Here is a 24,627-nt window from a genome sequence, read left to right as displayed (position 1 = left end):
ATGAGTTTTAGTTGGCAGCCTCTCAGCAGCTCTCCTTTCGGGAAAGTGCACTCCGTCTCCTCCAGGACCTTGACTCGGAACCCAGGCTTCCCAGGCACAGAATCCAGCTTCCAGGACTGGTCGAGATCATCCCTCAAGCACAGTGCCCTGTCTGCGACTCGAGGGTACAAGTCACCAACTCGCAGACCATCAGGAAATGTCGAACTCAGCCAGTCCAACATCTTTAATGAAGATCACAATGTATCCAGTATCAATGAGAAAGAGTTGATGCAGGGGCTTAATGACCGCTTTGCCGGTTACATTGACAAAGTCAGGCTGCTGGAGCAACAGAACAAGGCTCTGGAGACTGAAATTATAGACCTGAGGCAAAAGCAAACTATTTCTTACCATCCAAATATCTATGAGCCAGAAATCTCAGAGTTACGAAACCTCATTCAAGAAACTGAAAATCAAAAGATGCAAATTCACCTCAACTGTGATCACCTGGAGGAAGATCTCCAACGACTGAAGGGAAAATATGAGGAAGAAGCACAAATTCGACATGACATTGAAGCAAGTGTTCAGGCCTATAAGAAAGACAGAGACAATGCCCATTTGATTAAATCAGAGCTAGAAAGGAAAGCACAATCAATCATGGATGAAATCATGTTTCTGAAGAACAGTCACGAGGAAGAGGTGTCTGATCTGTTTTCTCAGATCCAAGCTTCACAGGTCAGTGTTGAAATGAAAGAGTTCATGAAGCCTGATCTGACGGCAGCCCTGAGAGAGATTCGAGCTCAGATGGAAGGATACACCAATGTTAACATGCAGCAAAAAGAGGAATGGTTCAAATCCAGAGTGGCCAAACTCAATGACGCAGCAGAAATCAACAAGGAAGCTCTACAGAGTACAAGGCAAGAGATCAACGAGTACAATCGGCAACTGCAGTCCAAGAATATCGAGCTGGAGACAGTAAGAGGGAGGAAGGAGTCTTTGGAGAAACAGTTGAATGATTCTGAAGACAGACACGATGGAGAATTAATTCGATGGCAGGTGAGAATTCCTTTATCAGTAGCGTGATCTGAATAATTGCCATTTGTATTCCAGTGTAATCCTTAAGCAAATTGTATTTTGCAGGATACTTTCCAACAATTAGAAAATGAGCTTAAAAATACAAAACAGGAAATGACTCATCATCTGAGGGAATATCAAGATTTACTGAATGTCAAAATGGCTTTGGATGTGGAGATTGCCTCGTACAGGTAGGGCCACAATAGTGTGTGTACTGATCTTGAATTGTATGTAGCACCTAAACAAGTAAAATATCTAATAGATGTTATAAAACAGCATAAAGTATATGCAGCAGAAAAGCAGAATTTAAAGATTTCTGGACTTACAAATCCATGCATGCCTTTTAGCAGTACTAATTTATAATACTGACTTCAACTGCTGCTTCTAATAGGCATCAGAGTGCTTCAACATTGTAACAGTGTACTTGGAATAAAATAATGATTTTTGACAATTTCCTGACTGGTAGACATTCTGATCAATAGATGTTGCTGAATATAATTATGTAGAGTGACTGTAAGCTTTAAGACACCCTTTTAGTTTTTCTCCAGAACAGTCATAATTTATAAAAGTGAAAAGTGAATAAACTAGTGATAGATGTCAGTTACTTGTCAATGAAAATGATTGAAATTTCTAAAGAAAGAACTTGCATTTATATAGCGCCGTTCACGACTTCAGGAGGTCCCAAAGCGCCTCACAGCCAACGAAGAACTTTTGAAGTGTAGTCACTGCCGTGACGATGTAGGAAAATGTAGCAGCCAATTTGCGCACTGCAAGCTCCCATAAATAGCATTGAGATAAATGATAAGATCATTGGTTTTAGTGATGGTGGTTGAGGGATAAATATTGCCCAGGACACTTCTGGGTGGGAAAAAGAAACTGTTCCCATTGGCAGCAGTGTCGAGAACCAGAGGACACAGATTTAAGGTGATTGGCAAAAGAACCAAAGGCAACGTGAGGAAATACTTTTTTATGTAGCGAGTAGTTTTGATCTGGAATGCGCTACCTGAAAGGGTGGTGGAAACAGATTCAATCCTGGCTTTCAAAAAGGAATTGGATAAATACTTGAAGGGAAAAAATTTGCAGGGCTACGGGGAAAGAGGGGGGAAATGGGACTAAATGGATTGCTCTTACAAAGAGCCGGCATGGACTCGATGAGCTGAACGGCCTCCTTCTGCGCTGTAACCATTCTATGATTCTATGAAATGGTTAAAATTGTAATATTCCTGAAATAGCTATATAGTTATTTTTCACTTTATTTGAATATTTTAAATGTATTACAGTGACACACTGGCATTTAATCAGGTATGGCCACGTATTAAGTCTGACTCATCTTTGGGTCTATTGCATTTGTTCCGGTGCAGTGCGGTGGAGGTGGAGTCACCCTGCAGTAGGGCAGGACTGTGCAGCGACACACCAGGCTGACAAGATCAATGCCTCCTTCCTTTTTTGATAGTTTCATAGGAACATAGAGAACAGGAATAGGCTATTCAGCCCCTCGAGCCTGTTCCAATTAGATCATGGCTAATCTGTATCTTAACTCCGTCTACCCGCCTTGGTTCTGTAATTCTTAATACCCTCGCCTAACAAAAATCTATCAATCTCAATTCTGAAATTTTCAATTGACCCCCAGCCTCAACAGCTTTTTGGGGGAAGAGAGTTCCAGATTTCCCTAGTTTTAAAAATAAACATATTTAGCATCTGAAGATGGGCCTGAAATGCTGATTGTTTATTCCCCCCACAGATGCTGACTGACCTGCTGTGATCCAGCACTTTTTTTTATTTTGGTTTCTGATTTCCAACATTTGCAGTGTTTTGCTTTTTATATTTAAGATTTTAGTTTGTTCTTTTCCAAAGAATAACAATTTTAGCAAAGTTACCAGTGACCTGCCTTACACGGGAGAGGGCTTTCATAGTGAGAAAAGTTAGCTGTCCTCAGCCAGGACAATTTAGACACTATAATTGGCCCGAGCATTCCTGGATGAGGGGAAGGGGGAAAATAATCAATCAGAGTTCCCACTTCTGATCATTACCCTGCTGGAAAGGGCTTATGGGATGAGTGGACATTGGGTGAATACAGGGTCAGGCTTGGCCGTGACCACCCCGCAGTTGAATAGCCTGCCAACACTTACCATCTAGGTTCATACATGAAGAACAGCCAATCGTTCAATGTATTTCTTATTTCCTCGGGTGGGAGAATCCAGAACAGAGGGGCATAACCTTAAAATTAGCGCTAGACCGTTCAGGGGTGATGTCAGGAAGCACTTCTTCACCCAAAGGTAGAACCAATCTGGAACTCCCTCCCACAAAAAGCTGTTGAGGCTGGGGTCAATTGAAAATGTAAAAACTGAGATTGATAGATTTTTGTTAGGCAAGGGTATTAAGGGTTACAGAGCCAAGGTGGATAGATGGAGTTAAGATACAGATCAGCCATGATCTAATTGAATGGCGGTACAGGCTCAAAGGGCTGAATGGCCTACTCCTGTTCCTATTAGTTCCTATGTATTGGAGGGCTTCTGGCACCCATGGATCCACATCCCAATGAAAATCACAAGGGGAGAAAAGGGAACAAATTTAGGGGGACAAAACTGCACAAATCCTCAAATTGTGATACTATATTTTTGTAATTTCAAACTACCCCAAAGCATTTGTCTGCAAACTTGGCTCCACTTTCTGCCTCAGCAGGCCCAGTCTGAAAGATAAATACAAACCACAATAGCTGCACTTTTCTATAAAGATGCAAAGAGTTTTTAAATGCTGCTGATTGGATCTCTGCACTTCTAATAGTGTCAAGGCAGCCAATCTCCAATACAAATCGCATTCTTCTTGCAATGAATTACATCTTACACATCTCCCGTTTGATCTTGTTAAAATGAGCACACAACATTTATTGTCCTTTACAACAGTTTGCATTTTGATAACTTTCCTCACTCAAGGAACGATGGGAGCAATTCGTAATCTGGCACTCCCAGTAGGGAGCATCACCCGCAGGGAGTGTATTTCAGGATCGCAACTTGCATTCCCCACTTGAGAGTGGGATCCAGGAATCACTCAAATGTGTAGGAGCACTTTACACAGCAGAAAAAAGGGCAGACACAGAGCAGCAAAGAAAAGGGAAAAGAGAAGGGATTTTAGGAAACTTTTGAAAGCAGGGAGGGAAGTGGCAAGGCAGAGGGATTTAGGGAGCGAATTCCAGAGGGAAAGCATCATGGCTGAAGAAACAACTACCAATGGTAGAACAGTGGTGTAAGGGTGGGGCTAAGCCACGGAGCGATTTGAAGGCAAGGCTGAAGATCTTAAAGTCAATTCACTGAGGAACAGAGAGCCGGTAGAACACAGCTTAGACAAGGTGATGAGAGTACGGGACTTTGTGCAGGGGAGGACACGGGTTTGCAGCATACGAATTAGTTGGAGTTTGTGGAGGTGGAGAAGCCAGTGAGGAGGGCATTGGAGAAGTAGACCCCTGAGGTGATGAAGGTATGGATTAGGGTCGCAGTTGGCACAGAGGTCTGACTGGAGCGAGGAAGATTACTTCTGGTTTAGTTGAGCCAAAGGAAATTTCAACTCATCCAGATCATAATCTCAGACAGGCAGTTAGAGAGTTTAGTAACTGCTGGAGAGTCAATGAGAACAGAGCTGTTGAAAAATACAATGCACACTTGAAGGTAGACAATGATGACATCACTGAAATGTATTATGGATCTGCAGAACACGGTATATAAAGTAAATTGCTTCATGGTTACTGAGGCAGAATTATGTCAATTGGAAAAAAAATCAGCCCTTTGTGTTCTTCCTTCACTCGATTGGCCCTTTGAGAAAATGCAGGCAACTCTTCACCAAATATAAAAGTGCAACCACAGTGTGTCTTATTTCATCATTTATTTCAATGGCATCCAATTTAATACATTTATCTAATCTTATTTCATAACATACATCATTAGAAATTTGGTGGAAAATAATTTAGCGAATTCTAATTAAAAGAAATGAATATTTTGACATTAGACCTTAAGGGTTTTTTTATTAAACGACAGATAAAACTTGCCTTCCCAAAGCACCTATTGTTCTCTGTTTCCATGCGACAATATAAAAGTTGAGATTAATCTGTTCTTTCTTTATTAAGGAAACTCCTTGAAGTTGAGGAGACAAGATTTGGATCAGATACTGGTAGCTTCAGTCCTCCATCCTATACATACAGGCAACCACAATATATGACACAATCATCTTACGTGACAACTAAGACAAAGGCCACCCCTAAGTATAAGTTTGTAGAAGAGATTATAAGTGAAACAACAAAGGAAGTTGAAATGGCAGAGCTTGAAGAAGCTTATATGAAACTGGAGTCTGGCAAAGTCTATGATGAAAAGAAAAAAAATGGAAAAGGTGAGGTAGTAAAGAGTGAAGAGGGAACAGCAGCTTCAGATGAAGGTGTGGAAGAAACCACAGATACAAAAGATAAGGCTGGAGAAAAAGCAGCCACTGAAGCAAAGGAGGAGGAAGAAGCTGCTGAAGCCAAAGAGAAGGAAGAAGTTGCCGAGGACGAAGAGAAGGAAGAAGTTGCTGAGGACAAAGAGAAGGAAGAAGCTGCTGAGGACGAAGAGAAGGAAGAAGCTGCTGAGGACGAAGAGAAGGAAGAAGCTGCTGAGGACGAAGAGAAGGAAGAAGCTGCTGAGGATGAAGAGAAGGAAGAAGCTGCTGAGGACAAAGAGAAGGAAGAAGCTGCTGAGGACAAAGAGAAGGAAGAAGCTCTTGAGGACAAAGAGAAGGAGAAAGCTCCTGAGGACAAAGAGAAGGAGAAAGCTCCTGAGGACAAAGAGAAGGACGAAGCTCCTGAGGAGAAAGAGAAGGAGGAAGCTCCTGAGGAGAAAGAGAAGGAGGAAGCTCCTGAGGAGAAAGAGAAGGAAGAAGCTGCTGAGGACAAAGAGAAGGAGGAAGCTCCTGAGGTCAAAGAGAAGGAAGAAGCTGCTGAGGACAAAGAGAAGGAAGAAGCTGCTGAGGACAAAGAGAAGGAGGAAGCTCCTGAGGACAAAGAGAACAAAAAGAAAGTAGAAGCTCCTGAGGACAAAAAGAAAGTAGAAGCTTCTGAGGATGAAGAGAAGGAAGAAGCTCCTGAGGATGAAGAGAAGGAAGAAGCTCCTGAGGATGAAGAGAAGGAAGAAGCTCCTGAGGATGAAGAGAAGGAAGAAGCTCCTGAGGCCAAAGAGGAAATGGAATGTGGTAAAGCCAAAGGGGAGGGAGAAGCCGGTGAGACAAAAGTGGAGGGAGAAGCTGCCAAATCTAAAGAGGAGGAAGAAGCTGTTCAGGTAAAAGAAAAGGCCAGTGAGGAAGGAGCTATTGAGGCAAATGGGGAAGCTATGAAAGGAGAAACTGCTAAGGCCAAAGAGGAGGTCATGGAGGAACAAGTTGTTGAGGCCAAACAGGATGCTACAGAAGAAGAAACTGATAAGACAAAAGAGGAGGCTGTGAAGGAAGAAGCTACTGAGGCAAAAGGTGAGCCTGAAAGTTCTACAGAAGCAGCTACTCAGGAAGGTAAGACTGAGTCGGGAAATTCTACAGTTGAAGGGAAAGAATCAGAACCTGAAGAGTCAACAAAAACAAGTCACGATAAATCTGAATCTGCTGCTGAAGAAAAGGCAGAAGGAAGTAAAGATAAAAAGCAACTGGATAAACCAGAGGAAGAGTCACAAGAAGTGAAAGATAAAGATGAAACAAAAGCTGATCCTGAAAATAAAGAAACAAAACCTAAGGAACATCCAAAGGTCAAAGAAACATCAAAACTAAAAGAAAAGGAAAGCAAGAAAGACAAGAAAAAGGAAATTAAGAAAGATGAGAAAGAGAAAAGCAAAGACAACGAAGGAAAGAAGTGAAATCCTCCTGGATAAAGAAAATAAAAGAACTTCAGTAAATGAATGAGAAAATGAACCAGATCAAAAAAAAATCTGAGGTCATTACCAATGGTTTGATTATAAAATTGGATAAAATAAGTTGAAACTGAAGAAAAATTCAAACAGACTTCCTCCAAATGATGTTTAAAGTCTGGTATAATGAAGATGACAAGAGAAAACAAGACAAAGCTATTGTACTGCGATAAAAGAAGGGAAATAAGAAACAAAGAGATATGGCATAAGATAAGCCTTGTCAGCTGACAAAAAATAAAGAATGAGAAAGCTTAATAGACCAAGTAATAAAACAAATTGCATGTCAAAGGAATAAGGCTTAGCACAAAGCAAGTTACTGAAATAAATTGTTTGTGGGCAACATGAAATATTAAGTTATCTTATGCCTCCAGTTAATGTATGGCTGTCTGGATAGCTACAAAATTAAATATTGCCATAGGGTGTCGGAGTTGTAAGAGACTGTTTCAACTGCTAGGATAAATGTGCAACAGGAAAAATCTTTAATTTTCCCGTTGATTCAATGGGGATGATTTTAACTTGTCCCGCCTGGCAGATAAAGGATGGGAGCAGAGTTAAAATAGCAGTGATTACCTCCGCGGTGCCATTTCGCCACCGTATTTACTGAGGGCTTCTGCTGGGCGGACCAAACGCTGGCCTGAATCAGGCAGGAGCCTCACTACTCTGGGCAAATCAGGGTCCTGCAACATGCAGAGGGAGCTGATGCAATTTGGAGGGGCACCTGGGCAGAGCATGTAGGGTGCAGTTGAACGGGGCAGTGAAGAGGAAGAGGCACCAAAGAGGTAAGTGAAAAATTATTTTTGTGGGGCCAGGAGGAGCAGGAGGGTTCCTCCCGTCTCCATAGGAATAATGTGGGCCGCTGATGCCGTGGGCTCACCTCCTTTCGGGATTGGTTTCCCCCGCCCCCGTCCCCTCCCCCCACTCTCCTCCCCTCCCCCCTCTCCCTCCCTCTCTCCTTTCCCCCTCCCTTCCTCCCTCTCCCCCTCCCCCTCCCCCAGACCTACCCTTACCAACCGGGCAGCCTGATATTGTGCCAAGCTCCAAGTTGGCGAGCTGCAGTGGGACACCTGTGCAGCTTGCCGGCGTCATTGTAACGAGGCCCAGCCCTCAAAATGAACTGGGCCTCCCGCCGGAGTGAGTGAAGGGCCGCCCCACGCACTCCACCATCGGACGAGCACGAGTTAAAATGTACCCTAATGTATATAAATATATGGTAATACAGATACTGCAATCAGGATACTGAACAGATCGTCCAGTAATAGTGTTACAGATACATAGTCAATAATCTAGCAGAAGCAAATTTCTTGTTCACAATTAAATGCACTGTTAAAAGAAAATCTGTTCCGTTGCCATTTATTTTAGGTTGTTGCATCTTTTTCACTCTGAAGAACTCAAAATTGTATCCAGCAATAAACTCCTCCCACTGTTCTGCTCTCCTCTCCTTAAAGTACTGTCCAATGCTAGAGTGTGATTCTAATGACATTAGGAACCCTCTTGCACCACATCCAAGTGACCATTCTTCTGGTGTAAGTTGGTGGGCTGTTCAACCACAAGAGTCGTCACAACCCAGCCCATATTTATTGTCACCCAATACCCACAACCCGCCACTGGAGCCATTGGATGGTGAACAGGGCCAGCAACACTGGCTAATTTTCCCCCTCCTTAATCCTGAGAAACCGGGGCCAATTGGGAGAGCAAATCAGGAATTCTGACACAACGTCAGCACGCTCGATTTGCAGCCTCCACGATTTTCCATCCATTAAAATCATGCAGGCCATGAATCAGGCACATTGGCCTAGTAGCTGAATTCTTCATAAAATCTACCCCTATAATCCCCCCACTACCCCCAACCTACTTATTCTGTTCTGCAATAGATTTATGGGATTGAACAGACGTAATCGGCTGAAACAAACAATTTGGATTTGCTTATTGATACTGTATTTGTGAATTGTTCCACTCCTCCCTCAGCACTCTGGCTCTCTTCAGCCTGAATGTATAGTTCTCTATTTCAGGTTATAATGAATGCAAACTATTAATATAATCTCCAGTTGTCCAATGAAACCTAAAGCATTGTTGGGCAGTTTTTGCCCTCAGAAATTCCAATAAATTCTGTAAGCAGCAATTGTCGTGTTATTTATATATATCCTGTTCAGCACACATGAAAACCTCCAGTTTCTCTCCCCCATTGACGGTCCAGTATAAATGTCGTCGGATTTGCTCCCGGTCATCGCCGTAACTTTGCCAGATGTGTGGCAGAAGCCCGATGTACACACAAACGGCACTCCATCACACACGGTGAAGTCACACTGGCAGAGTGGGAGCAGCTCCGAGAAAATTCCAGGTTACGCATAAGTCATGTTTCCTGATGGATCAGTGAGCCAGCTGTTGTTTCATGGCCTCTTGCGCATCCCCAATTTTCATCGCTCCACCATCGGCAGCCGTGCCTTCAGCTGCCTAGGTCCTAACCTCTTGAATTCCCTCCCTTAAACACTCCGCCTCTCTCTCCTCCTTTAAGACACTCCTTAAAACCTACCTTTTTGACCAAGCTTTTAGTCTCTGTCCTAATATCTCCTTATGTGGCTCGGTGTCAAATTTTGCTCATGAAGCACGCTGGGACATTTTAGTATGTTAAAGGCGCTATATAAACGCAAGTTGTTGTGTAGTCTTCCAAAATAGATATTGCGAATGACTGAAATACAAACATACTCCGTTTGAAGAGTGGGCAATTGTAAACTATAACCCCAGTGATTGATAAATGTTGGAGAAAACTCTTCGTTATTTTCCCTGCTCTGCTTCATTTTACCATCTTAAAGTTTAGTCCGCCTTGAGTTTAATTGTGCTGTCGGAATCTCTGAGATTTTGACTTACTTCTTCTCTACAAAGATTTTGTTTCTTTTTTTGATGTCCATTTCAAGTCATTTATTCACACAGCAAACTTAGCTACAAGTAGATTGAAATATCATACTGCAGCACCACCTACTGACTCAAGCCTCCCTAAAATCAATCTTACAACACCAGGTTATAGTCCAACTGTTTTATTTGAAAATCACAAGCTTTCGGAGGCTTTCTCCTTCGTCAGGTGAGCAAAAGCTTGCTCACCTGACGAAGGAGAAAGCCTCCGAAATCTTGTGATTTTCAAATAAAACAGTTGGACTATAACCTGGTGTTGTAAGATTCCTTACATTTGTCAACCCCAGTCCATCACCAGCATCTCCACATCATCCCTAAAATCAAACCTTGGAATCACTGAGGCAAGATGTCCTCTGTTAGCTGTTTATATTGAAACGTAAATGGATGCATGAACAACATGTTCAGCCATATTCCATTTCTGCAAGTTCCTGATAAAGGACATCACACAATGCTTCAAGCTCGACCCATGGGCATGCAGAGGTAAAGAGTACCTCTGGTCTGACATCTGGATCCAATCTAATGTGATAAAATGCTGGAAGACTCCCAGTTTCCCTAAAGACTCCACAGTAGGAAGTTCTATCTTTTTTATATAATTGTCTCCCTAGCTAAATCTTTTTTAATGGTTGACGGATGCCCTTTCTGACCATACTGAATTTGTCATGAGCATAAAGCCAGAGAGATATCCCTGCTTGAACAAGTACAAACTACAACTATGTAAACTAGCAGAATAGGTTTTTCATTGCTCATAGATTTTGGAATAAATTTTCCAGTTACCAAATTTTAACTTCATCACCATCATAGACAGCCTGCTCTGTGCAATTTTACTTGTGTTGCTAAGTTTTGGTAAATGCTCTGAGGTCGATTGTTCGAAATCAAATTTATAGCAAACAGGGTGTCCTGTTTGAAGATTACTTTCCAATTTCTATGATTGACACCATCACTGATGGTCTCAATATTTTAAAAATCGTTTAAATAATTTCCACTGATTTAACTTCAGTGAATTGTACATTCTTTCCTCACTGTATGGGCTAGATGTTCTGGTTGACATCCTGCTGGTGTGGAATCTACATGGCAGGGCCGGGAATTCAGGTAGGCATCCCTTTCACTAGGTCCCCACTCGATTAGCACAGCCTGCAATCGTCTGGCAGGTTTTTTTAGGCCAAGCTAAACCTTCCACACAAGTGTCAAAGAGCGTCATTTTAATGTGATGATAAAGGCCCCTGGTGTGATGTCCCATCTGTTTGGGACAGGATCACATTGTGTGATCTGCTCACCCATCTGGACTGGGCGAAAAGGGAAGCTTCATATACAAAGGAGTTCTTAAAGGTGCAGAGGCTTTTTTGTCTGTTATCTGTTTATTTTAATTTCTTTCAGTGGCTTTTGGGTGCTTTTTTTTTTATCTTTTTCTGATTTTTTTGCCATTAGAACATGTAGGAAATCTTTATGCGGAAACAAAGACAGCTGACTATTGTCTACACAATTACCAGCAATCAGACCGTAATTGGAAGAGTATGGAAGAACAGGAGGAGTGTAAAGGAAGAGGGGATATGACAATACAAACTTTCACTGTAAGTTTAGGGAGTGACAAGACATCTAACTGCAAGTCCACTGCTGTTTGGCAAGTCAAGATAAAATTAATAACGGGGGTTGCTTTTAAAGCATCCTAAATACTCTATTTCATGGTTGAAGTCATATAAGATGGTAAAACACTTACCAGGGAGTCCATCTGACACCAGAACCAGACTGACCACACCAGCCAATGCCACCAACCATATCTGTAGGTCCTGGTACAACTTCTTGGCAATGACTGAGTGGAACTGCCTCCTCAGGCTCCAGGTCAACACTGAGCCCAGTGGCAGAGCTGTCCACTTGCTGCAAGGACCTCTGCAGCCAATCTGACCATAAGAAGGGCACTGGCAGTGGCAGTCGTCACCACCAACTTTGATATTTGTGCTTCTGCTTTTGTTTTGCCAGCTGTTTGGTTTGGCCGACACAGCCTTTGGACATTGTCAAATTTTTGTGAGCCCACCTTTGGAAAGGCTGCCAAAAATATTTGACCTGACATACAGCCAGTTAACCTTAAGATATTCTCCCCCTACCTCCTCCCTCCCCCCCCCCAATCTTTGGTGAGCTTCCATGTCTAATTACGGCCATCCACAGAAGATTCAGCTGGGTCATTTGTTGTTAATTCAGGTGGGCACACTAATCCTGCAACTCTCAGATACCTCGTTCGTATTCAGTACATTTCTTGGGTCTGTACACATATACACAGCAATCACAGACAAATGATGTAGTCTACAGCAACACTGTGCCCTGTGAGCATTAAAGACCTGTCAATCAGAGCAAGAGGCAAAAGCGCCTTTCAATCTAACTCCTTTCAGTTCCCAATCTGAGCCAAAACCAATTCAAGCCAAGCAGAGGCTGCAGCATCTCCGCTAATGTCTCCTCCCCATCCTTCCTCAGGCTCAAAGTCCGATCCCCCTTTGTACATCTTCTCTGAGGTCATTAACAGCTGGGCACCAACTGGGGGAGGGGTGAGGGTGGAGGGGATGAAGAGTCCTGATGTAATTCATACCAAGACTAAATGATCAAATAATCAGCAAACACTTAACCAGAAGCTCAATTACACTCATTTTGACATTCTGGTATGTTCTATGGATTGAAGAAAAGAATCAAATTCAAAGGTTAATTGAGACTAGATTTGAATGAAGTTAATTTAGTTACATGCATTTATCACATTTAAAATGTGTTGTAAAAGAATATTTAATTTAAATAGGAATTAAGGGTCTAATTATTTCTTTTTGCCGCCTTAGGATTCTTGGATCCGTTTTTACTGATTTTCTCTGGTACTCCATTCCCTGTCTCAGAAGATTAGGACACATGCCCTCAGTGCTTTACCATTACTGCTCTTAAGCAGGGCACCAGATGTTGTCGCAGTGAGGCAGAAGACTCCATCCAGTTATGTCCCCTCCCCGAGATTGAGAGCTTACCGAGTTAGGACTTATGGACGTGAAACTGTCTTCACAATCTTACGGCGTAGTGTAGTCAGGGTTGTAATGTAGGAAACAAGGCAGCAAATTTGCGCACAGCAAGGTCTCAGAAACAGCAATGTAATAATGACATGATAATCTGTTTTTTAAGTGATGTTGGTTGAGGGATAAATGTTGGCCAGGACACTGGGAAGAACTTCCCTGCCCTTCTTCAAAATAGTGCCATGGGGTCTTTTATGAATGAAGTGTGACAATGTAAAAGAGAAAAACTGTATCAAAATAAAAAATAAAAAATTAAGTACGTTTGAGAATCTCTCCTCATAATTGTTAGTTTTGGTGGGAGTGTTTCAAAAGTCCGTATAAGATGAACACAGCATTATCAGAAGTGTGTAATAACCACAGAGAGTGATAATAAGAAAAGGAAACTGCATACCGATGTCATTTTACTCACTGATGGAAAAACAGGTGATGGATTGAAATTTTGAGTAACTATTATTGAGGAATCTAATGTCCAAAGAAAAATGCTATGAGATACTGATTTTTTTATGTTTTCATTTACACATATACTTTAAACAAGGGGTGAAATGATTAACCTGTACGAGACTGGATTAAAATAAGGAATTCCTGAGAGGACCTTACCAAATCACTGGTAGCAGCTCCAACAACACTCAAGAAGCTCGACACCATCCAAGATAAAGCAGGCCGCTTGATTGGCACCCCATCCACCACCCTAAACATTCACTCCCTTCACCATTGGCGCACTGTGGCTGCAGTGTGTACCATCCACAGGATGCACTGCAGCAACTCGCCAAGGCTTCTTCGACAGCACCTCCCAAACCCGTGACCTCTACCACCTAGAAGGACAAGAGCAGCAGGCACATGGGAACAACAGCACCTGCACGTTCCCCTCCAAGTCACACACCATCCCGACTTGGAAATATATCGCCGTTCCTTCATCGTTGCTGGGTCAAAATCCTGGAACTCCCTTTCTAACAGCACTGTGGGAGAACCGTCACCACACGGACTGCAGCGGTTCAAGAAGGCGGCTCACCACCATCTTCTCAAGGGCAATTAGGGATGGGCAATAAATGCCGGCCTCGCCAGCGACGCCCACATCCCATGAACGAATAAATTTTTTAAAAACTGCCTCCATGCACGTCTGTTAAGAAAACTAGATTTCACCGTATAATAAGTAATGTGCAGAGCTGCTGAAGCTGCAAGACCCCAATTAAGGATATAAATCCCAAGGTGTGAGCAGTTAAAAGTTACAAATTTTTCACTTGAAGCCTCTGAAAGAGTAATAAAAAGTCCTGACCGTTTTTAACACTTTATTTTTATTTAATTTTCTTCTTTTCTAAATTACCCATCATCTTCATTCTGCCCGGCCTAACCAGCACTGCAATGTACCACCAGGTGTCATTTTCCCATCTAATTTTCCCACCTCTAAAATAATAACTGCTTGCATTTATGTAACGCCCCTCCCCACCCCCAGTTGGTGTCCAGCTGTTAATGACCTCAAAGAAGATACTGCAATTAGATATACTGCAGCCGCAGTTCGATCTCTGAAGTCACTAACAGCTGGGCTCAGACTTGGGGGGGGGGTGGGGCAGGAAAGAACAACTACTGTTAATACTGGAGCGCAGTAAACCCCCAATGATCTGAAATAACCTTTCCCTCACTAACTTCATTGGGTCGAGACCTTGGGCTCGATATTAGGAGGGAGGCGGGTTGGCAGCGGGGGGGTCGACTGGGCGCGTGGGTAACGCGCCCAGTGAATTCGGGGTGCTCCGCACGCGATCGCAGCCTAATTGAAGGCACTTACCTTGGCTTCCGGGTTTCGCGCTGGAAAGCTGCGCAGCGGGCGGACTGCGCACCCACATCATAGGCTGTCAGCTGGAGGAGCCCTATTTAAAGGGGCAGTCCTCCACTGACTGATGCTGCAGGAAGTAGCCAAGGGGAAGGCTGCTCCCAGGTTTAAAGATGCCTCACTCCAGGTCCTACTGGATTGGGTGAGGAGGAGGGGGAGGACAGAGATCTTCTCCCCGGCGGACGGAAGGAAGTGGCCTGCCTCTGCCACCATAAAGGATTGGCTCGAGGTGGCAGAGGAGGTCACCAGCACCACCAAAATATCACGCACCTGAATACAGTGCAGGAGGAGCTTCAATGACCTAAGTAGGTCAGCCGAAGTGAGTAATCTTACTTATTCCCCTACACTCCGTCTGCCACATCACCGCCCCCACCCCACATCTCCTTCTGCACTGCCAACACTACTCTATCACATCACTCCTCACACCCACTTAAGGCTCATCCTCATCTTACCTGCACTTACTCACCTCCCCAGTACTCATTCCACCACTACCACTCAACCCAATCCTCATACAATCTCATGGCTCTATCTCATACTCACCCTCTCATGCATCTCTTTCACGGTCAGCCTCACCCAATCTGCCACTACCTGTGCTACAGCCACAGGGCATGCATCACATATGTGTAGTAGGAAGCGTAAGGCAAACGTGTCGTGAGCATGATGGGGATGCACAAGGGTGTTTGAGGGTTTGTCATGGTTTTTACTTATATTTTATTTTTGATCAACTCTCATTACATATTATATTATCAGCACCACTGCCACGTCTTTGCAAATCTTGTCTGGTTTGTGCAATAATGCCCTTTCCTGAGGATCACCATGAAGACCTACAACTGATGCCACCCATTGTGTCACTGCAGAGTGGGTGTAGGTGTATTTGCAGGGCTCTTTTGTGCAGACGACTGAGAGACGTTGGCGATATCCCCGGTGGGACCCTGGAAGGATGCGGAGGAGAAGTTGTTGAGGGCAGTGGTGACTTTGACAGCGACAGGTAAGAAGATGGTGCTCGGGCCAGCCGGGAGCAGCTCAGCATGAAAGAGGCTGCAGATGTCCATGACTACATGTCGAGTGACTCTGAGCCTCCGTGTGCACTGCTGCTCAGAGAGGTCCAGGAAGCTGAGCCTCGATCTGTAGACACTGTGGCGAGGGTAGTGCCTTCTGCAACGCATCTCTCTCTGCGATTGCCCTCCCTCCTGCTGTGCAGGTGGATGTGTCACAGCACTGTATTGTGGAGCTCCACCTGTCAGAGGTGGATGGCGTAGCCGGCGAGGCTGGTGATGCTGTTCGTCCTCCGAGGAGGCCATGACTGCAGCTATGGCGGCCCCAATCCAGAAGAAGTACGTTTGAGGGGGTGCGCAAGGTGGGTAAATGTGTCTGGACACCGGGGTTGAGGTTGCAAGTTTGTGAATTTTATTGTTAGGAGAAGGGTGGTGGAGGCCAAACTTTGTCCAAAGTGACAGAGTGGCCTCCTGCAATGAGTGAGGGTCTCCCCCCACCACCTGTCAAATGGACCTTTGCAGCTGCCACACGCTGGTGGCTGCAACATGTCCATTTCAACTGGGAGTGTTTCCCCCAGTACGGGAAACACGTTCAGTTGAGTTGAAAATCCCACCCCTCCTAAAATATCGTACAAATCAGGTCTGCAAACGACCTGAACTATCACATTAATTGATTTAAGTGGGATCCCGCCGGGGCAGTCCCACATGCGGGGGCTGCGCGCGCATCTAAGCACATCACTGGGGAACCCGGAAGTGGGCGGGTTGGAGCCAGGCTCCGGACCCGGCCCGGGAACCCCCGTTTATCGAAGCCCCCCCGCCACGAACTCGCCGTCCGAAAATCGAGCCCCTTGTCCAGTTAGGACTGGATAGAATCTCTGCACTAAATCAGAGGCAATCAGAACATCACCAGTGGTTCAATACAAGTTGCAGATAAATCATATCATATATCAAAGAAGAAAGAAGGAAATACTTGCTCTTATATAGCTCCTTATCGTATCCTCGGGATATTTCAAAGAGCATCACATCCAATGAATTAATTTTTGCAATGAAGTCAGTGTTGTTTTGTAGGCAAACCTGGCAGTCAATTTATGTGCAGCAAAATTTCACAAATAGCAAATGAAATGAATGATCAGTTAATCTATTTTTGGTGTTGTTGGTTGAGGGAGGAATGTTGGTCAGGACACCGGGAGAACTCCCTACATTCTGAATAGTGTTAGAAGATCTTTTATATCCAACCTGAATCAATTGAACAGGCAGTTTAACATCTCATGCAAAACATGGATACTACTTCAGATGCTAAACTGTTCACATATTTTATAATTCTCTTTGACTTTCTGGCTATAACCACATAGTAGGGATATGTGTCCGCAGGTTTGGTGGTGTATGGAATTATTGTGCATGAAACAGAGAATTTATTTGATTCAAGTCACTTTGGCCAGCGGTATGCTGGGTGTAGCCTCCAGAAACAGGCGAACTTATGTGTATTGTTGAATCCTATTATTGAGTTTGATTGAGTTTAATTCCAGCATGGCATGTGGTCTGGTTACACTGACCAATAATTTGTGTTTCAATAAGGGGCTTTTGTTTTATCCAACCTTGACCCATACTCCATCCCAACTTGGTAACAAAAAAGGAATTGGCCAGAGAGAGTCAGACATGAACAGTGAAACCCATTAACGTACATTGAGAAGCTACAGATTCCTCCAGCACAATGATTAATGATTTTCAAGTGTGAAACATGTACAAACCCTGATAAGAAAAAGTAGTTTGTACTTGAAACATGTGGCTAAACGATTTAAAAAAATTAAATGAACCAAATTCCAACAGGCAACTTATTCCTTCATAAACCACTATTGTGTTAAAGAAGAGTGGATAAGAGCAACAGCATCACAAACTTCCCTTAAGTAGGCAAAGAATCAGTTTTGCAAAGTCACCACTAGTACTCCCTATATAAGGCAGAGCAAAAGGAGTGACTCTGCACTGTTACAGACAGTCCAACAGCGGCAAGCTGAGTTATAGCCGGCAACCTCTCAGCAGCTCTCCATTCAGGAAGGTGCACTCCATCTACTCCAGGGCCTTGACTTGGAACCCAGGCTTCCCGGCACAGAATACAGCTCCCAGGACTAATCAAGATCATCCCTCAAGCACAGTGCCCTGTCTGCGACTCGAGGGTACAAGTCACCAGCTCGCAGACCATCAGAAAGTATGCAGCTTTATCAGTCCAGCATCTGCAATGAAGATTACAAAGTGCCCCGTATCAATGAGAAAGAGTTGATGCAGGAGCTCAATGAACGCTTTACCGGTTACATTGACAAGGTCAGGCAGCTGGAGCAACAGAACAAAGATCTGGAGGCAGAAATCACAGCACAGAGAGAGGCAAACTTCCCAATTTGGCCTTGCAAATATCTATGAGCCAGAAATCAGAGTTACGAAAGCTCATTCAAGAAATTGAAAATCAGAAGATGCAAATTCACCTCAACTGTGATCACCTGGAGGAAGATCTCCAATGACTGAAGGGAAATATGAGGAAGAAGCACAAATTCGATATGACATTGAAACAAGTGTTCAGGCCTATAAGAAAGACAGAGACAATGCCCATTTGATGAAATCAGAGCTAGAAATAAAAGCACAATCGCTCATGGATGAAATCATGTTTCTGAAGGACAGTCACGAGGAAGAAGTGTCTGATCTGTTTTCTCAGATCCAAGCTTCACAGGTCAGTGTTGAAATGAAAGAGTTCATGAAGCCTGATCTGACGGCAGCCCTGAGAGAGATTCGAGCTCAGATGGAAGGATACACCAATGTTAACATGCAGCAAAAAGAGGAATGGTTCAAATCCAGGGTGGCCAAATTCAATGACACAGCAGAAATCAACAAGAAAGCTCTACAGAGTACAAGGCAAGAGATCAACGAGTACAATCGGCAACTGCAGTCCAAGAATATCGAGCTGGAGACAGTAAGAGGGAGGAAGGAGTCTTTGGAGAAACAGTTGAATAATACTGAAGACAGACATGATGGGGAATTAATCCAATACCAGGTGAGAAGATTTTTTTAAGCAAACTCTAACACATCAATTTGTTCCATAATCTATCATCGAACTTGTTGTTTTATAGAAAACTGTCCAACAATTAGAAACTGAGCTTAAAAATACAAAACAGGAAATGGCTCATCACCTGAGGGAATATCAAGATCTACTGAATGTCAAAATGGTTTTAGGTGTGGAGATTGCTGCTTACAGGTAGGACTAATTAATCGTATGTGAGCATGACCTACTGATGTTGCAAAATTTCAATAAAAAAGGAAGGGAAGACAAAGCTACATGAAATATATTTCGTAATGTAACAGCAAAAGTAAATTTGAAAGGGTTATACTACTTGTGAGAATGACTTATTGCTTGATGGATCTGCAATATATCTCAAATAGCAACAGAATCCATTTAAGAAAGAAAGAACTTGCATTTATGTAGCACATTTAATGTCCTTAGAACATCCTAAATGCTTCACAAATAATAAATTACTTTTGAAGTGTAGTCGCTGTTGTTATCTAGGCTAATATGTCAGGGTCCCACAAACAATAATGAGATGATTGATCAGTTAATCTATTTTAGTGGTGTTGGTTGGGGAAAGAATGTTGGCCCAGGACACTGGGAGAACTCGCTGCTCTTCTTCAAAAAACTGCTATGGGACATTTTACGTCCACCTGAACTGACGGATGGGGCCTCAGTTTTAACATGCCATCCGACAGACAGTGCAGCACTGAACTGTCAGCCTAGATTATGTGCTCAAGTCCTGGTGTGGCACTTAAACCCAAGCCTGTGAGTCGCCTGACTGAGCCACGCTGACATCTCAAGCTAAGAAGCACAGTTTAAAAGTACAGAGTTGCTTTTAGCACTCGTAATTCATATTACTAACTTCCTCATTAATTAAGGTTTCTGTTACAAATAAACTTTCAAAAGGGGATTGGATATATACTTGAAAAGGAAAAATTTGCAGGACTATGGGGAAAGAGCAGGGGAGTGGGACTAATTGGATAGCTCTCTCAAACAGCCAGCAGAGGCACTATGGGCCGAATGGCCTTCTTCTGTGCTGTATTATTCAACAATGTGTTGAGAGAAAAATAATTGTCTTTCACGATATATTAACTATGTCTGATTAGGTGACTACAATTGGTGACATTCCTATAAAGGAGGTAGGATTATATCTTGCAATTCAATTACTTTTAATCAGTTATTTTAGTTGCTTCACAACTGGCTATAATTTTACACAAAGCAGTAAATCTGGTAGAAACTGGTTAAAAATAATGGAAATTGTTTAGTGACTTGTGAGGAAAGCTTGAAACTGCAGCATTCCTCAATATCTGAGCACTGAACCTGTTTTACACTTCACTCTTCACATAACACAAACATATTTCTGATCAGCTAGATTCAATAAAGCATTTTGTCAAAAATACAGTTTCCATAAGATTATTTCAAAATTAACAGAGAATGAGGATATGGAGTTAAAAAAAAGTCCTCGTTAGTGACCTGAAATAAACAAGAATCAACTAATCTGATTTTCCGAGTGAGTTCACAGCAAGTTGATTGGACAGATTAAAACACTTTTTTCCTCAAAGGAGCAAGGAAATTCTGAATGCTGCTGATGGAATTCCAACACGGTGAGTCTCTACTGCCATGTCATCAAATAAACCTTACACACCTCCCAATTTAATTATTCATGTTACATTCATCATCAAAAGAGGAAAAGATTAAAATAAATGATACTGCTTTGCAGATCCATAGAATGCACTGCAAGGTTACCAGGAGGTGCATTAGAATGGAGCGATGATCAGAGAATAAGGGCGATGGTGTTACATCCCATTCTCTGACTCGCATTTCTGGAAAGCGTGTCTATGTTGAACCTGTGCTGTATCATTGGGAATAAATTAGCCATTTTGGGGCATTTGCTATTGTTTATTGCCTCATGTATTTCTCTAATAAAATCAAAAAAGTGTGGCATGAATACAGTTTCTTGTTGCTTTATTCCAAGAAGAACTGTAACCTGACTTGATAAAGTCCTTAGTTCCACATTATAACATTCCTTTAAAAAATTTGTAGAATCTAAGCTTATCTGCTGTTATCTGAAATATTCCAAGAGCTTGACAGATCTCATAGCATTTAAGAGACAACAGAATCTGTATTTAATGTTTAGATCTGATATACCCAACCATGTTTTGTTCTTTGTTTAAGGAAACTCCTTGAAGATGAGGAAACCAGATTTGGTTTCAGTCCTCCATCTTATGCATATGGTCAACCCCAATCCTATCTCATAACTAAAGTGATAACGACCCCTTCAAAGGCAGACCTTCAGCATAGATTTGTAGAAGAAATTATAAATGAAACAACAAAGAAGGCTGATAGGGCAGAATATGAAGATACTTCTGTTGGAGCAGTGTCTGATGAAGAATTTAAAAAGAAAACAAAACATGGAGAACGAAAAAACAAGAAAACAACACCTATTCCTGATGACGATGAAGCCACAGAATCAAAAGATAAGTTTAAAGAGGGAAATGTTGCTGAAATAACAGAAGTAAAGGATGAAGAGGTCTCTTCGTCAAAAGTAATTGCTGAAGGAGAAATTACTATCAGAAAAGATGTTGAAATGGAAGATACCGCTGAAGCAAGAGAAGAGGCCATAGAGGGAGAGGCTGCTGAGACAGACGGACAGGCCGAAGAGGGAGAAACCATGAAGGGAGAGGCCAAGGATGGAGAAATTGTTGAGATTAAGGGAGAGGCCAAAGAGGGAGAAACCACAGAGACAGAGGGAGAGGCAGAGAAAGATACAGAGGCAAAGGGAGAGGAAGAGAAAGATACAGATACAAAGGGAAAGGCAGTGGTGAACGATACAGATACAAAGGGAAAGGCAGTGGTGAAAGATACAGACACAAAGGGAGAGGCAGAGAAAGATACAGCCACAAAAGAAGACAGAGGTGAAAGACACAGAGACAAAGGGAGAGGAAGAGAAAGACACAGAGACAAAGGGAGAGGAAGAGAAAGACACAGAGACAAAGGGAGAACGAGAGGTGAAAGACACAGAGACAAAGGGAGAACGAGAGGTGAAAGATACAGAGACAAAGGGAGAACAAGAGGTGAAAGACACAGAGACAAAGGGAGAGGAAGAGAAAGACACAGAGACAAAGGGAGAACGAGAGGTGAAAGACACAGAGACAAAGGTAGAACGAGAGGTGAAAGATACAGAGACAAAGGGAGAACAAGAGGTGAAAGACACAGAGACAAAGGGAGAGGTGGAGGTGAAAGATACAGAGACAAAGAGAGAGGTGGAGGTGAAAGATACAGAGACAAAGAGAGAGGTGGAGGTGAAAGACACAGAGGCAAAAGGAGAGGTGGAGGTGAAAGACACAGAGACAGAGAGAGAGGTGGAGGTGAAAGACACAGAGACAAAGGGAGAGGTGGAGGTGAAAGACACAGAGACAAAGGGAGAGGCAGAGAATGATACAGATATAAAGGGAGAGGCAGAGGGGAAAGACACAGAGACAAAGAGAGAGGGTGTGAAGGGAGAAGTGACAGAGACAAAGGGAGCAGCTGAGGAGGAAGATGATGCTGAGATAAGGGGAATGGGTGAAGCTGCTAAAGAAGCAGCTGCTCGGGAAGACTTTAATGAGCTAGGCGATTCTACAAGCAAAGAAACTGTCAAAGATAATGAAGAGTACAAAGCAGATCAATACAAGCTACCTGAGAAGTCAACAAAAACAACTAAAAGCCAAAATGAACCTGAAACTATGGCTGAAGAAATGACAGAAGAAAGTAAAAGTAAAAAGGAATTGGATAAACCAGAGAAAGAATCACAAGCAGTGAAAGAAATGACTAAAGATTAAAAAAAAACCTGATCCTGAAGAAAAAGAAACAAAACCTGAGGATCATCCAAATGACAAAGGAACATCAAAACCAAAAGAGGAGAGTACGAAAGATGAGAAAAAGAAACATGAAAGCACAGAAAGTAAATAAAACAAAAGGGAAAGGAAAACAAAGTGAAGCAACTCCTTAAAAAGCTGTGAAAGATAAAAACAAATCATGTTCACTAATCGAAAAGGGCCTTTCAATCATTTCAAACAGTTTGGACGTAAAATTGGAGAAAGTTGAAAATAAATGATGGAATATAAAGATGTAATCCAAAACAGGAAGAAAAGCAAATTTAGTTTCCTCAAATACTGAAGAAGATGAGAATGTTTATTGGGCCCAAATATAAGAAATGCTTGTGACAGTGTGAAGATGCTTGTGACAGTGTGAAGGTGCTGGGCCTTTCACACGTTAGATATTGTGGAAGTAAGATGTTTGTCCAACAGAAACATGGGAATTTCTCCATGAGAAAAATGTTGGATATTTGAAAACTGCTTTGGGGTGATTAAAACTGTAAGTAATTTCTAAGCAACAACATTCAATAGGAAAAAAGCTTTAATTTTCCTTTTGGGTTCAATAGATTTAAATATATAATAATATTGTAACTGCATTCAGACACTTTGGATCACTTGATAATAATTGCAACAAATTTATTCAAAAATCAACACTGAATATCACAAATACCCATATGGAGAGGGGCCTCGCAGGGTTGGACTATTGCCCTACTTGGGACTTGGGAGGACCACTCAAACAGATTCTGTTGGCTTGTGGCAGCATTCGAAGGTCATGGGGGATGCCTGGATTAAGTCAATGCCTCCCTAATCTCGCTATGCCCAAGGGATATCACCAAGTCACCATGACCTGTTCCTTCCTGCATGTGCCTTACTGCACCAATGACCCCAATGTGCCAGTTCATTCCCCTGTGCTATATCAATCAACAGAAGGCAGCACAATAAATGGTACAAACACTTCACAGTTTCTTTCTCTAAATGAGAAGACTATCACAAATAAATGCATCAAAATAGTTGGCTTTGTTTCTTTGTGATTCATTTTGAATTGTTTCTTCTGCTTCAATAATAAAGAAATGATGCAGAAAAAAATCAAATTAGAACATAGAAATTACTTACGCTATTAGCAGATGAATACTTAACACGTTCATGTGATATTCTTTTGTCCACTATTTTAACAAAAGTGTTAACCTATTTAAAATGGGTTAATCCCTTCACTAAAATAGTGGACAGAGGAATGTCACACAAATAGGTTAAGCACTCATCTGCTATGATCACCCTCAGAAATTCCTAGGCTTATATCTGAGCTGTAAGTTTAAACCTGATCTTAGGAACAGTCAGAAGACTCTGGGACCTTCCTGTCCCCAAAGATATATACGCACCTATTCTGTTCTAAGAAAGTCAGAAACTGTTAAAACAAAAACTAGTTTTTGCTGCTATAATAATACAATTGTTTCTTACCCCCCGCACACTGTGGTTCTCCTAAACCTGACTAGTTGTTTCTATATTTCAGACAGTGATTAAATGCACATACATTGTTTTAATTTTTATTGGAATTCCAAATTGTAATGGGAACGCTGAGGCAAACACAGATATGGGAGAGGATTGTCTATGAGTGATTGTTTCTGTGGGGTTTCTATGTGCTTCTTAAATGGCTAAGATCTTCCAAATGTCTTGGTGAAAATTAGCACAATCACATATTTCCTTAGAGGACCTCTGACTATTTTGCTCAAGCATGTATTGTGCTTGGAATAGCAAGAACTGAGTGACAGACGTGAAGTCCAAAATGCAGAAAAACATTACCAGAGGGCAGGAAAGAAAAGACACACACACACACACCACACCACACACACACACACAAAGAGCAGAGAGATTAAGCATGCGAAATAGACAGAAAAAGAGAGAGAGAAAGACATAGAAAGAAATTAAAGAATAACAAACAAACAGAAAAACAGGAAGAAATGAAAAATAGCAGCAAAGAGAAGCACAGTAAGGCAAAGAGATAA

General features: G+C 42.4%; 1 protein-coding gene and 1 pseudogene across 1 annotated transcript; both read left to right on the top strand.

Annotated features, from left to right (window-relative positions):
* On the top strand, positions 1-9,081 carry LOC137303906 (neurofilament medium polypeptide-like). Its single transcript, XM_067972320.1, has 3 exons — positions 1-1,032; positions 1,117-1,241; positions 5,168-9,081. The coding sequence occupies exons 1-3, from the start codon at positions 1-3 to the stop codon at positions 6,909-6,911; spliced, it is 2,901 nt and encodes a 966-aa protein (XP_067828421.1). The 3' UTR covers positions 6,912-9,081.
* LOC137303904 (neurofilament medium polypeptide-like) lies at positions 6,962-24,627 on the top strand (annotated as a pseudogene).

This window comes from Heptranchias perlo, chromosome 36, assembly GCF_035084215.1.
Source record: "Heptranchias perlo isolate sHepPer1 chromosome 36, sHepPer1.hap1, whole genome shotgun sequence".
Lineage (NCBI taxonomy): Eukaryota > Metazoa > Chordata > Chondrichthyes > Hexanchiformes > Hexanchidae > Heptranchias > Heptranchias perlo.
The sequence above is the reverse complement of the archived record's forward strand: the minus strand, read 5'-3'. Positions and strand labels throughout refer to the sequence as shown.

Bases quoted from the DNA above. Each gene is read 5' to 3' on its own strand.
- LOC137303906 (XM_067972320.1), top strand. From the start codon at position 1: ATGAGTTTTAGTTGGCAGCCTCTCAGCAGCTCTCCTTTCGGGAAAGTG. The intron at 1,033-1,116 runs GTGAGAATTCCT...TGTATTTTGCAG, and splicing joins GAGAATTAATTCGATGGCAG to GATACTTTCCAACAATTAGA. The intron at 1,242-5,167 runs GTAGGGCCACAA...TTCTTTATTAAG, and splicing joins GTGGAGATTGCCTCGTACAG to GAAACTCCTTGAAGTTGAGG.